This window comes from Centropristis striata, chromosome 12, assembly GCF_030273125.1.
Source record: "Centropristis striata isolate RG_2023a ecotype Rhode Island chromosome 12, C.striata_1.0, whole genome shotgun sequence".
Lineage (NCBI taxonomy): Eukaryota > Metazoa > Chordata > Actinopteri > Perciformes > Serranidae > Centropristis > Centropristis striata.
The window spans coordinates 28,093,998-28,109,627 of record NC_081528.1 but is presented as its reverse complement, the minus strand read 5'-3'; the positions used below and the strand labels follow the sequence as shown (position 1 = coordinate 28,109,627).

At 39.6% G+C, this 15,630-nt stretch overlaps 1 protein-coding gene across 1 annotated transcript; it reads left to right on the top strand.

Annotated features, from left to right (window-relative positions):
- Nucleotides 1-372: 372 nt before the first annotated feature.
- Nucleotides 373-14,765, top strand: csf1ra (colony stimulating factor 1 receptor, a). The gene is made up of 22 exons (XM_059346725.1): nt 373-477; nt 775-884; nt 2,489-2,770; nt 3,249-3,536; nt 3,630-3,766; nt 3,845-4,010; nt 4,101-4,302; nt 4,794-4,909; nt 5,046-5,157; nt 6,041-6,240; nt 6,884-6,975; nt 7,117-7,243; nt 7,402-7,506; nt 7,660-7,770; nt 7,893-8,055; nt 8,164-8,273; nt 8,375-8,478; nt 8,796-8,918; nt 9,020-9,131; nt 10,449-10,548; nt 11,416-11,527; nt 12,959-14,765. The coding sequence occupies exons 2-22, from the start codon at nt 833-835 to the stop codon at nt 13,103-13,105; spliced, it is 2,961 nt and encodes a 986-aa protein (XP_059202708.1). The 5' UTR covers nt 373-477; nt 775-832; the 3' UTR covers nt 13,106-14,765.
- The last annotated feature ends 865 nt before the right edge of the window (nt 14,766-15,630 follow it).

Genomic DNA, 15,630 nt, shown 5'->3' with positions numbered 1-15,630 from the left:
CAGCTTTATTTCATATTTTACTTAAATCTTTCCTTTTCTCACTCTGTACTCTAATAACTCTGTGTCGTTATCTGATTTCTTGGTCAGATTTCTAAGAGCCCTTTTACTCTCCTTCCCTCTCCCACAAGTCCACGCATAAAAGGCCTGACAGCCATGTTCCAGCAGTGCTGGAGGTAATTAGTCTCACCTCAGTGGAAGAATCGCGCCCTTCTGTGACAAATTGGAACTGGCTCATTAATTTGTTGAGCGTGATATGCTGATCCGCCTCCTCACACACACACACACACACACACACAGACAGATCCCTCCACCCTCCACAACTTGTTTGAAAGATTGCATGTTTGCTGTGGGACTTCAGTGGTGAAGAGGCAGCAAACAGGCAGAAGGGAGTAGAAGGGCAGAGGCAAACACAACCCCTCTGGATGCTGGAAACATCAAACCCAGTGAAGTGATTTGTTAAAGTGAAAACATCTGCAGGTGAGTACTTCTGAAATATCTGCTTCCATAATGCATAATATATCAGCTGTATATTTAAGGTGAAGTAACTCATGAATTCTCTATGGTAATCATGAGCTTCCTTAAAATCTTTCTTCTGTTTCCTGATTTTAATGTACACATAAGAAGACAAACATTGCACTGGAACAGATTGTTGTTCAGCATAGATACATGTTTACGGGCAGAGCTGCTCCGACCAGCCAGAAAAGAGAAGTTGATGAGGAGGATGATTATAGCACAACTTCAGAGGGTTTTTTTCCTCACTTCTCTCTCCTACAGTGTTTCGAAGCACACGCAGACATCTACGTTGAGACTGCAGATTTGGAATTGATCCAGGATGCAGTCCTGCCTCGCTCTGCTGCTGGGGATGGTGGCCTCTGCTGCTTCAGGTAAGGCCCCACAAACACTGACTGCTCCTCTGCACTGACCACAAGTTTGTGCCATGAAATGTGCAATAGAATCATTCAAGGGTAATGTCAGCTTTGAGTATATATCCTTTATAGAATATATCTTATTGTAATTGGGTTTATTTTAGAGCATTTTGTGCCTATTTTACTCACTGGTTGTTTTTTGACAGCTACTGCCGATTTACACAATCTGAAATAAAACAATGCAAATCATACAAAAGTGATTTTCTTCATCAGTTTTTATGGGTTTGAAAGATGCAACGTGTGACAATATGTAAGAAGCTCCAAAATATTTTGGATTCAATTAAAGTAAATCCAAAATATGATACAATATATTCTTCAAAGGACATGTTTTTCTGCAACTGACCAATTAATTATTTAAAAAAAAAAACTTAACCACTACTTCTCGTGTATTACGCTTTAATGATTTTATCTTACATTTCATGCCATAAACTCGTGCTCAAGCTGATAAAGAGTGCGTGCTTCTCCATCTGAGATCTGACACATGCTATCTTATCTCCTTTTTTTTTTGGTTTGGCTCCACATATATGAATAAAACCCACCAAGCAACAAATTGCAATTTCACGTATTTATATATGAGCACATAACAGCAACTGTTGTTTGGTGTAATTATGGCTGAATGAATTTGTTTTGCTCTCTGGCACATTACTGTATGGCGTGTGATCAGGGTCATGTTGAGGTTGGAGGAATCGTTCATTTAGACGATTGAACAGATACTTTAAGGGGAACTATTTACACCAAAAATAAGGAGGTTCAGCACTAAAATGCTTGTTGGTTTCAATCTGAGGTTCATTCCCAGTTCTCTACATGATCTTGTTGTGGTTAATGGAAAAAAATGCTGAACATGGAATCTCAGTTCTGCTTCAAGCTCCAAAACACATTGTCCAAACCTCTGGATGGACACTTTTATAACCTTTACTGAAAGTTTAGACGGAGCACCAAATAAGTGAAAGTTTCAGGTTAACAGGAAGGTCATGTCAGTCTCTCCAGTCCTCTCACAAAAGTTGTACAACCCACATAAAATCTTCAACAAAACGATCAAAGGGGGCATTGTTTTTACACTCAAACTTGCTTGAACATTCCCTGAGGGTTAGAGTCTTTTTGAGCTCAGTCAACGATGACTGAACATATTACTCAATTTTCCACGCTGAAGATTCTTGAATTTATGTCTTCTCTTATTTTGGGCTTAGACATGATGGCCTTAGTAAAAACATACAACATTAACAGATGGGAAGATTTTTTTTGTATTTACAATTTCGACATCTCCAGTGTTAAAAGCAGAAGTGAGACGGATCGAGGGATGTTATCAGGGTCCAAGACTTCAATCTGTTTCCTGAATTCTTGAGATTGCTTCCAAAATAGATGTGAATCATCATAGCACAGGCGAGACAGCTCTGGGTTCTCAGTTTGTGACCAAAACAGAAACAATGTCTTGAAATATCATTAAGAAAACACAGAATATAGCCAACATACTCTTTGAGAACTTCAAAAACAAGGACAAAGAGTCTGTTTGCCCAAAATGTAAATAAATGCAGTTATTACTTCAAAGTTTCCTTCCTTCTCAGCGGAATGGAGGCGTCCGGTGATCAAGTTCAACTCAAAGGTGGTGGGGAGTTCTGAGGTGTCGGTCAGACCTGGAACCCCCCTGGATCTGAGGTGTGAGGGTGACGGGCCTGTAAACTGGCAACCAAGGCTAGCCAAACACAGACGCTTCATTTCCAAGGGCAACGGGAACGTCCGCACCTTCAAGGTGGAGCGTCCCTCTGCAGAATTCACTGGAACATACAGATGCTCTTACACTGGCGGGTCACAGCCACTGACCTCCTCTGTGCACGTGTACGTAAAAGGTGAGCTCGAGAACTGAACAACAGGACAAGCTTCCTGATGTTGTGTTGTAAGTAAGGATGCACAGATGCGACTTTTTCAGCCCTGATGCCAATAGCGAAACCTGTGATCTTGATATGTGCTGATACAGAGTACCGATCCAGGACTAATGTCTACTTAATAAGCTGCATGTCTCACTGTGTGGAAGTGACTGGGATCATTCTTCTATGTCTAATGCAACATCAGGAAATATTGCTTTCCCGCAGCAACAAATTGGTCAAAACTATACAAGTTTGACACCATTGTCACGACACTCGATACAGCCTGTCGTATCAGCATCAGTGCATTCCTAGTTGTGAGTGCTTGGATGGAACATTTTATACTACTGGTTTAATAATACTGGTTTTACTTTTCTGTGATTGTTTATTAGATTTCCTCAGTATAAATCACATTATTACATCACTCTATGGAGTTATTAATTATCCATCCTTTCTTTACCAGATCCAAGCCGTGTGTTCTGGACCAGCAGCACGTCCCTGCGGGTGGTAAGGAAGGAGGGTGAGGACTACCTGCTGCCCTGCCTGCTGACTGACCCGTCAGCCACAGACCTGGGCCTCCGCATGGACAATGGCACCTCCGTGCCACCAGGGATGAACTTCACAGTTTATAGACACCGTGGTATTCTCATCCACAAGCTCCACCCCAGCTTCAACGCCGACTATGTCTGCACAGCCAAGGTCAACGGAGTGGAGAGGATATCCAGGGCCTTTTCCGTCAACGTCATTCAGAGTGAGGCCGCTTGAAATAACTACACAGAGCTGCTAAGAGTAATATGAGGTGAGAAGAAGTTTGACGCTCATTTATGATTTTCTCCTGCTCTAGAGCTTCGTTTCCCTCCTTACGTTCTCTTGGAGGCGGATGAATATGTGCGCATTGTTGGGGAGGAACTCAAGATTCGCTGCACAACACACAACCCCAACTTCAACTACAATGTCACCTGGACATACACCACCAAATCAGTCAGTATGAGACATTTTTGGGGAGTTTTCTTGTAGTTTAAATCATAATTTTAAATCAGATTTCATTGTTGTCTTCAGAAACCGACGGTAGAGGAGAGGGTTCGCTCCAGTGGGGAAAATCGCCTGGACATACAGAGCATTCTGACCATCCCTGCTGTGGACCTAGCTGACACAGGAAACATTTCCTGCACCGGCACTAATGAAGCAGGGGTGAACAGTTCAACAACATACCTGCTGGTTGTGGGTAAGGCACAGAAATAACTGCTCCTGTATGACACATTGAAAAGCCTGGAATATGTACCAACCACTAAAAACAAACTGTTTTGATAAATAGACAAGGCCTACATCAGGCTGATGCCGCAGCTGTCTCTTAAACTGGCTCACAAGGGTCTTTCAGTGGAGGTGAACGAGGGAGAAGATCTGGAACTCACCGTGCTCATCGAGGCGTACCCCCAAATTATAGAGCACAGATGGAACACCCCAACATCACCCAACACGTCTACACAGGAGCACAAGCTCATCAGATACAACAACAGGTACAATACCAAGACAAACGAGAGCTGAAGAAAAAAGAGAGGATAACTGTATGTTGAAGGTGCAGTTGTTTAGTCTCATTCCCAGGTCGTCAAACACACTTTGGGTTGGTGGTTTTGCCCTGATACTGACCAACAATCTGCATACTGCACCTTTAAAGGGTTAATTTACAACTGCTGCTTTTTATTGCTCCTAAATGTCAGCACAGTTTAAATAAATAAATACAACAATACAGTGTATTACAGGAAAGCAGAAGCTACTCTGGGTTTGAAAAATGCTGTCTGTGCATTTTGTGTGTATTTGACAGGGAACACCAAGGTCATTCTGTTTCCGCAGGTCATGTTAGAGGGAAGAGTAGTGTTCTCTTTTTAATTTTGAAGTACTCGACGATGATACATCGGAACAGTCTGAATTCAAACCGCAGCATTAGTCACTTCAGATTCCTCTTTTTCTCAGCTTAAAGATGCTTTTGGGGTTTTTTGTTTTTTTTTAGATACCATGCTACTCTGCAGCTGAAGAGAATGAATGCACAGGAGCAGGGACAATACACTTTCTATGCCAGGAGTGCTTTGGCCAATGCATCCATCACGTTCCAAGTCCAAATGTATCGTAAGTAGCACATTAAATATAAATCAATACAGTAAACATTTGTGGTGTTCAGGCATGATTTTCGGCTAAAAACAATCTTTGAAATCTGATAATTGTCGTTGATATTTCTTTACATTCATTTTCTCCTCACTGGCAGAGAGACCTGTTGCTGTGGTGAGATGGGAAAACGTAACCACGCTCACTTGCACCTCATTTGGCTATCCTGCTCCCAGAATCATCTGGTACCAGTGTCTTGGGATTCGGCCTACGTAAGTAACACTGCACAGGGAACATTCATAAAGTTTGGTGCTTCTACTTAAAATTATTTAGTTGGCACTTTTATCCATAACAATGTACTTATTTTATTTTCTGATGAAGCATCCTCAATCACAATGGTGCTGATATGTAAAACAATGCTTGCAAACAAAACAGATGGCATTAAAAACAGCTATGTATGATAAAAATAAAAATGTATCATGGGGAGATAATAATTTTCTGTGAGCAAGGACAGAGATTGTGTATGTTTTCAGTTAAGTTTTCATCCCTTTTAACTGAAAACATAAATTTAAATTTCAATGTAGAGTGATCTGTTTCATTCTGAAGTCAGCTTTTTCAAAACCAACATGTCTCAGTTCAAAATTTTATTTCAAAACAAAACTTCTCATCTCTTCTCTCTTTTCCACCATCTAAAACAGATGAAAAATATTGATTTGACAGTTATTTTTCTATAGTGAATAGGTAAACAATTGTTATTACTGTACAGAATGCCAAGTATTGTTCCTAACTTAATAATCCTGTTGAAAACTATAAGATACCTGCAGTTAAAATTATTTTCCAGCCAGATATTCAGGTATTTATACTGTAAATGAGAAAAGTATTGTTCATAATTTTTAACCTTTTGGAACACCATTAGTAATATCTAAATGATCAATATGACCCACTTTTACACATTGTAATCTATCAGACAGGTCTAGTACAATGTCATGTAGGCCTATATCCAGACTGACGGAGTGAGAACAGAAAACAATGAGAGACAGGACCTGAGCTGATTAACAAGGATTTGAAGACTTTAGCCAGGCAGCTCATATTTTGGGTTGGGGGATGATAACAATGGAGCCTTTATCTGATTGCTTATGTTTTGCAATGAGGCAGGTGCAATGAAAACACCTCAGGGCTGCAGCTGGCGATCCCTCTGCAAGCTCCCACAGTGGAGGTCCAGAGGGAGGAGTACGGGGCCGTTGAGGTGGAAAGCGTCCTCACCGTGGGGCCCTCCAACCGGAGGATGACGGTCGAGTGTGTGGCCTTCAACCTTGTCGGAGTCAGCAGCGACACTTTTGCCATGGAGGTGTCTGGTGAGTACTGGGTCACTGGATGGCCATTTGTTCTCCTGTCAGGATGTGATCACAAGTGTTGAACTTCTCAATTTGTTATTGTCCAGTCACATGGTGCTCAAACCAAATCTAACTGTGCTGGTCACCAGATCCCTTTTGTAATTGTTACAAAACAGCATGATTGTCTAGCTCAACATTTCATAACTATTCATACAAAACAATTCAACAATAGACAAAATCTGTAAAGGGACATTGGAGTTGATTAATGAGTTAATAAGCTTCTTTTTTCTCAAACCTGTGTATTATTCCAACTGTGCAATAGTATTTAACTTTGGAATATGGCATGTGGTATCGCTGCTAAATTTAAATTTCTTGTTTTTACACACACACACACACACACACACACACACACACACACACACACACACACACACACACACACACACACACTGGCCTATTTATTACTCATTTAAATATTTTTTTTATATAGGTAGATAGTTAGATTACTTTCTAAATTAGTTAGATTCTTTCTCTGCATTGTTTTCTTTACACTCTCAATTGGATTGCCCACAATTTTGTTGTACTTTTTGTATAATTAAAATTAAAGATTGTGATTGTGATTGTGATTATGATTCTGTTATTGATCTTTTACTGATTGTGACAGACAAACTCTTCACTTCCACTTTGACTGGAGCAGCTGGAATTCTGACCATCCTGCTTGTGCTGCTGATTTTCCTGTTATACAAATATAAGCAGGTATTTGCACCCATAACCACTAAAACTACTTGTAAAAATATTCTTTAGACACTCAAATATTTCCACAGGACACAGGCTATAGCATTGTATGTTTTTTGTTGTTGTGGTTTATAACCATTTGCTTCTATTTTCATCTTTCAGAAACCCAGGTATGAGATTCGCTGGCAGATCATTGAAGCAAGAGACGGAAACAACTACACTTTCATTGACCCCACTCAGCTGCCTTACAATGAGAAGTGGGAGTTCCCGAGAGACAAGCTGAAGCTAGGTCTGCACGAAAAATGCACAGATTTTGTAGGAAAATAGAATAGAATACAGAAACAATAGAATTATCAGGAGAATCTGAAAATGAACTGTGAAAAACAGACCGATTGCTTTGAGATTTTATTAAAAAAAGCTTTCTTGTTGTATTTTCTGTCCAACCAGGGAAGATCCTGGGTGCAGGAGCTTTTGGAAAGGTCGTTGAGGCCACAGCTTTTGGTCTAGGAAAGGAAGACAATGCGCTGCGTGTAGCTGTGAAAATGTTAAAGGGTGAGTTGATGACAAGACTTTTGATCGCACAGTGATCGTTATTACATAAGCAAATCGGAGTGACTGGCATTTGGAAATTGTTCCAGAGAAAATTTGTTGTGCATGATGAGACGGGATGATTAGATGTTGACAGTCTGTGTTGTGTTCCTGCAGCCAGTGCCCATTCAGATGAGAGAGAAGCTCTGATGTCTGAACTGAAGATCCTGAGCCACCTGGGTCACCACGGGAACATTGTCAATCTACTGGGAGCCTGCACTTACGGAGGTCAGACAGCTTCCTGTATTTACTGTGCATGAAATTAGAATATTGTAAAAACATGTTTGTTTAGTACATTTAATAACTTGCATGAAACCAAAGAGTCATAACAGAGTGTGTCTCCTCCTCAGGACCGGTGCTTGTGATCACAGAGTACTGCAGCCTCGGCGACCTTCTGAACTTCCTTCGCCAGAAGGCAGAGACGTTTGAAAACTTTGTTATGAACGTTCCCACCATTATGGAGGAGTCTAATGACTACAAGAACATCTGCACTCAGAAACTGTTTATTAGGAGGTACGTCACCAGATGTGCAGTGGGATGACGGAGGATTAGTGGAAATCATTAATTCTCTGACATCCCATCCCATCCCGTCTTTCTTTTTTTGTTTTCTCCATCCTACAGCGACAGTGGGATCTCCAGTACATCTTCAAGCAGTTATTTAGAGATGAGACCCACCCAGGTGCCACAAATGGAGTCACCTCAAAGTATTCCGAATGTGGAATCATCTCTAGGTGAAAAAAAATTCTCCCCCCAGTTTAAATGACCACAAATGCATCCATTATGAATCAGCCTCTTTATTTTCTGACCCTGGGTGTTTCTAATATTATTCCAGACTCTGTGTGTGAGGAGACTGGTGACTGGCCATTGGATATCGATGACTTGCTGAGGTTTTCCTATCAAGTGGCCCAGGGCCTTGACTTTCTGGCTGCCAAAAATGTGAGAGATTTTACTTCAAAGGGTTTAAGGGATCACACATTTAAAAACAGAAATACTTACAGAACTAAAACAACTAAATTGGCATGAAAAGTACAGCTTTTTATAGAATGTGATGAGTGAAGGCTGTGAAATCCTTCATGAGTGGGCAGGGAGGGGTATTTCCCATTACATTCTTCTTCATATCTACTCATGGTCATAGTTTTAAAATGTATTTTATCATATTTTTCCATGCTACATTGAGATACACTGTTCAGTGAAATCTTATTGTCTTTTTACCTGAGACAAACTATCTCTCTCTCTTGTGCGTGTGTGTGCAGTGTATTCACAGAGATGTGGCTGCTAGGAATGTCCTGTTGACCGACCGCAGAGTGGCCAAGATTTGTGATTTTGGCCTGGCACGTGACATCATGAATGACTCCAACTACGTAGTGAAGGGCAATGTAAGACCTGGAGTAGAACTGAGCTTCTGTTTACTTTACATTAACCAAGTTAGAAACTACATAAAAACATATTTTGTGCTTCTTTTGCATTGTGTGTGAAGGCCCGTCTGCCAGTGAAGTGGATGGCCCCAGAGAGCATTTTTGACTGCATCTACACCGTCCAGAGTGACGTCTGGTCCTACGGCATCCTCCTGTGGGAGATCTTCTCTTTAGGTCAGAACACATCAGTGGTGGAAGAAGTATTCAGATCCCTTACTTAAGTAAAAGTACTACTGCCACACTGCAGAATAACTCAACTACAAGTTAAAGTCCTGCATTCTAAATTTACTGAAGTAAAAGTACAAAAGTATCAGCATCAAAAAGTACTTAAAGTAAAGTAAAAGTACTTGTTATGCAGAATGAACCAACTCAGATTGTTTTATATATTCCAAATATATTATAACTTTATTTGTATTGATGCATTTATGTAAGCAGCATTTACATTTTGTAAACATGGGGCTTATTTTAACCCTCTAGAGTCCATGAAACCACCAGCACATTACTTTTTCATGACGTGAAGACATAAAAATGAAGCAACAAGCAGAACTTGAGATTATCCTCGTTTTACCTGTTGTATGTAATATTTGCAACCTGTATTCATATTTGCAACATTTAAATATATAGAAATATAATTTTCAAGATCAGATTTTATGTTTTCCTTTGTTTCTTTTGGGTCATTTTTGATCAAGTAAGTCAAAGTTAAACATTAATTATCAGGACATATAGCTGAGGTAACAGTGAAAAATCTGATACCAACATGGCATGGCAAAGATTTTTAACAAATTTTTTAAAGGACATATTAGCCCAATGTTTCAGAGGGTTAACTACATACATATACTTTATGTTTATGCTATTTAAAAATGTCTAATCTTTAAATTGATCATGTATTTTATGTTAAATCCTCACCTGAAAAGTAACTAAAGCTGGCAGATAAATGTAAAGGAGTAAGAAGTACAATATTTACCTTGTGTAACGTGAGGGTTCGATGTGTGGTGGTTGGATCACTTTATAAGGAGAGACGGCGAGATGGAGCCTTTTTACTTTTTACTCACTCACCAAACTTCAATACAACCTCACTTCCTGGTTTCTCACATCCCACCAGACTGAATCAACCAATCAGAAGCCAGTCCTAAACTGTCTTAAAGACGCAGCTGCAAACATTCAACATGTAAATATGTAAATAATAAATGTGCAACATAAATACACAAAAAGCCAATTGATGAAAATTAGAACATTGTAAAAGCATCTTTTAGTAAATTAACTCAAATATAAATTATATTAACTTCTGAACCTTACACTCGTAATGTAGTGGGGTAGAAGTATAAAGTTACATAAAATGGAAATACAAGTACCTCAAAATTGTACTTAAGTTTAGTACCTGAGTAAATGTACTTAGTTACATTACACCATTGGGACACATACCTACTCAAGTTAACACACATTCAATTCACGATTTGCTTGCTAAACTAACTGTTTGTTATTCTCCATTAGGCAAAAGCCCGTACCCCAGCGTGGCTGTGGACTCCCGGTTCTATAAGATGGTGAAGCGTGGCTACCAGATGTGCCAACCAAACTTTGCCCCGGCCGAGATGTAAGCTCAACCCTTTAGCAGCATAAAGGCTGCTACATACAAAAATACTATCACCTGATAATCAGTTGAGTTTTACTGGAGTATCAAGTGACTATCAGCTGGGTTTTAGCTAGTATCATTTTAGTTTTTATAGGCTTATAAAGAGAGTTGATCCCAAGTTGACTTCAACATTGAACAGTTCAAATAGTGTGCTTCCAAACTGTCTTCACAGCAGAACAAAGATCCCTTATTTCTTGCCAGTCTTCTGCTCTATCTAACATCAGAAAAGAATGACACATGAGTCATGAAGTACTTTCATTATTCCTGATTGAAACGTACTTGCTTCGGGTTATCTCCTCACCCCAAAACATAACAAGTCTAAGCTCCGACCTTAACGAGCCAGAATAAGAACATAAATGGAGTGTTTTTCTCAGTCTGTCAGAGGGCCCTCACATCTGTGTGTGCTGATTTGCCGTGGCTGTCACACCACCCAGAGTAACTGGAAACATAGGGGTCTGAATCTCAGTCAGGGCCTAATCATCTGTTGTTCTGCTGTGTGTCAGGCCTCAGTTCTGCCTGTTAGCCACATGATCTCAAAGCTAGGAAGCCATGTAACTGCTATTTCACGCCAGCAAAATGAAACTGGAGGGGCGGGGGCTCTTATGAACGAGTCTCTCTGATCAAACTGCGTCACCACTTCCATAAGCCTCTCTCCTCCTAATTTGGTTTTATACACTTCCCAGATTGTGAAACACAGAGTTTAAGAAGTGAAAATCGAGTGCACAGTTTGGGATATAAAATACCCTTAAATGAACACCAACCATTTTTCCCTAGGGAGCTTCTCTGAAATAAGTCTGTTTTTAAAAGTATGCTTCACTTTTGTTTCAGCTACACGATCATGAAGATGTGCTGGAATCTGGAGCCGACAGAGCGCCCAATGTTTAGCAAGATCAGACAGATGATAGAAAGACTACTTGGGGACCAGCCTGAGCAGGAACAGGTGAGCGAAGCATAGACACTACAGGTGAATAGGGTGACAATGTAACTACTCTATAAAGAAGATTAATTATCAAAATTATCAAATTGACCAGTGTATGGGAAAAAACGGCATTTTTGTCTGTAGATTTTCAACCAATGTGTGCTGTTCGAGCTGCCGGATTGTGTGTCTTCTCGTATGATCGTGCCCTTTCACACATGTAGCTTAAATCCTAAGAGACATATATATAAGAGTCACAAGCAAAGGTCTAGTCAGAAGACAACACATGAGTAGGTGCCATGGGGTTAAGTTTGAGTCCAACAGTGTACAAAGACAAATAGTACATAGAATAATGTTTCCCCTTACTGGATATATTCTGTTTGTTTTAGGTTAGGGTATAGCATGCTGGAGGCACAAGAACTGCAGATACCATGTGTCATGTAGCCACCGCCAACTTTTCAGAATCTTTTAGTGACTTAAGCTCTAAAAGACAGCTAGCAAAAACTTTAGTGACTTATATAAACTACCAAGGAAACAGCAAGAAATATATTATATCATAATTCAATTCTATGCATATGCTGAGATAATTAAACTCCTCTCCTCTTGTGCTGTGAGCAGGCTAACGCGGTGATGTAACCAATATGCAAATGATAATTATGTTCTCTATGTCACACATATGTATGGTACGAACAAATGTATTTATGATATGTAATTTGTGGTATCATCTGGTGACTTTTGGAGCTAGTGCTAGATACTTTCATCAATAAAAAAATAGACTTTGGTGCCGGCCCTTACCAACAGAAGTTCCTGAATCTCGCTGTTTCTCTATCTTTGCATCTTTGTGTAAATTACCCTTCTTCTTCCCCACTGAACTATCAAACTGTGAATCTTCTGGTCACTGACCTGTGAGCAAATGGACATTACACAGACTTTGTATAGAGGGAACTGACAGGGTTAATGTCCTGCCTGACATTGCATTCTCACATACATTTTCTAATTTTCTCATTCTCAAATTCAGGAGTGCAGTGTGTGTGTGTGTGTGTGTGTGTGTGTGTGTGTGTGTGTGTGTGTGTGTGTGTGTGCGCGTGCGTGTGTGTAAAGAGCATAGACTGTCTGCAGAGTCTGCAGAGTTTACTGACTCCAGTCTGGAATTGCCAAAACTATCATTAGAACAAAACAAGTGACCCTCCAGCCAAAATGTCCTCAGCCAACCTTCCTTTTTTATACTTAATTCAACCCCAAGACAACAGATTTAGCCAAGCTGTGAAATCAATTAAATTAATTGGATTTTTCGAGATAACATCTTATTTGGGTGCTGTTCCCAACATAGATTCACACAATATTTAAAAAATATATATTGCTTTAATGCAAGAATTCATTGTCTTTTCACATCCTAATATTGATATTTGACTTTCTTGAATCAAGTCTGAACCTCCTAATGCTGCCTCTCCACAGCTAATCTACCAGAATGTGCAGCAGCAGGTCACGGAGGGTGAAGTGTGTGACGAGCCCAAGTGCTGCGACGGCCCCTGTGACCGATCTTGTGACCATGAGGAAGAGGAGCAGCCTCTGATGAAGACCAACAACTACCAGTTTTGTTGAAAGCCCAAACCGCCAACCAATCAGTAAATCAGTCACTCATCAACAAGCATCAGGAAAGGGGGATCAGCTGTAGTTCGTGGCCAGAGTACCACAGCTGGAGTCTGGGTCGCAGAGTCGCCTTCACAGCTTTTTTTGTTTTTTGTGCCTGTTCTCCAGACAGACAGGCAGCCAGCTGCAGCCAGCATGTGACCTGCTTCTTTTCAGACCATGACTACAAATTGCCACGTCTAACACTGACTGCAGACATGAAAGGAGGAAACATCTCAACAAACAACACAATCCAAAACCTTAATTCTAAACGTTACTTCCTCACAGACTGTTTATAATTCCTTCTGATATGTATTAGAGGTATAATCCGAAGGAGATTGTTGCTTCACAAAGTGTTCTTCATTATGTCTTGTACACTGTGTTCATTACTATTTTTTACTCCTGCCCCATCACAGTGAATGTCTTGTTTTTTGTAGCGATTTTGTCAGCAGGTTCACTTCCTTTTCGTCATTTTATTGCATGTATGGTTTCTCAGAGGAAGCAGCCCCAACAGTCACAAACACTGGATTCACAACAACAACAATGCGAGCTACTCATCTTTATGTGCTCGAGACAAGTTAGGTTTTATTCTCTGAGCACCTTAATTGAACATCTAAACAGTGCGAGTGTTTTTCCCTGTTTTAACATGCTAAATCGACCGTGGAGGAGGCAAAGAATGGCCATGTTGTTTTCCTCTCCGTGCTTTGGTCATAGCTGTATTTCTTGTGACACACTTACAGCAGCTGTCAGTTGGTGGCAACATGTGATTGTTCCACTTTAATCTAATTAATTAAGCAGTTTTCAGTGTGATTTTGGAGCAGGAAGTACCACTGAACTGAACAGGGAAATCTGTGGATCTGTAATGGATCAGATGAACAATGTTTCATGTTTGACAATGTGAAAGTTCTTTTTTTAAGTGGCACACCTTTTCATTTCCTGTAGAGTGTTAGGATGTAAGCTTTACCGATATTCTATATGTAGCAGACAGCCTACACTGCCAACTGTTTGAAGATTTTAGAATAACATATATAAGCTATGTGAGACATACAGACAGCAGATTTATGTAACTTCAGGCATTTCAAATGTGCTTGCATAATGTATATATCTCATGATGTAAATCAAGAATTATCTATATTTTCGCTGGAATATTGTAGAGTAGATAGTATTACATCAATATTTCATATATGTGTTGTGTGTATTTTTTGTGTGTGCAAATGAGACAATCAATACAAAAGCTGCAAATTAAACCATTAAAAACTGCAGAGGCTTTGAATAAAGCTTTACCACTGAACCTCCGGAAGTTTTTAAGAGATTATGCTGTCGCTCCAGAAATCTATAATCTAAGTTTACGTACCTCATTGTGCTGATAGAAACTGTGCTGCCTTTAACTTCTTCTCTCCGCACTTCCTATTTTTTTTATTGGATAACGTCCAATCTGCATTTCCTCTGGAACATTTCCCACAGTATCTGTCAACACTGCACAACCCTTAAGTCTCTGTGGGGAAGTATTCATCTCACCGCTGAGGCTACGGAAAGTCTAAATCCTTTGTGTAAATTCAGCTAAAATCATATTTCTTTGTTCGGTTGTCCATCGAGAAACTGAGATATGAATGACTTTGAGTAAAGTATAATAATCTCTACAGTGCTTTTATTACCAGTGTCCTTCTTTATTCTTTTCTGTGGCTTGCTTGTCTTAAAAAAGGAACACTTGTCATTTCAGTCATCTTTCTAGCAATGGCACGAAAAAACATCTTGATGTTTCTCCTTAACAATATTCTTGGCATGGTTTAAAACACGATTACTTTTTCAGCAATGTAAAGCATAAATAATAAGCTCAATTGCACTAGTATTTTTCAGATCAATATGTGACAAATATGCTTTTTTATCTTTATATGTATATTCCAAATTCCATTCCTAAACCTTTCAGTGAATATTTCCAAGTCAACTCACAATTACATAAGTACTGTACTAGACAATTGACACGATTTCACCCTCCTCACTATCGGACTACCACTTTTCCTTAAAATACAGAGGTACATTACTTTGGAATAATCAATTTAATAGTTCCATCCAGTTCTCCTCTCTTAACACATACAAGAGCAGTTTAGTGGCTGCTCTGATTGCTCAGGTCACTAAGTAGTACACACACATTTCTACACTTTTGTTTTATTTTAAAGGGTTATCCTCAGGAGGGCATTGACAATAATTGTATCAAGTTTTGTATAATAATGCACAAACTATCCCTTTAATCCTCATACAGTGTCTGAAGGAGGACTCTTAACTGATATGTATAAGTTAGAAGAGGCAGGTAGCAATGGTGGAAAGTAACTATGTACATTTACTCAAGTACTGGACTTAAAGTAAAATTTTGAGGTACTTTTATGTACATTTTATGTAACTTTATACTTCTACTCCACTACATTTTGAGACTTATATTGTACTTTTTACTCCTCTACATTTAGCTGACAGCTTAAGTTACTTTTCAGGTCAAGATTTAA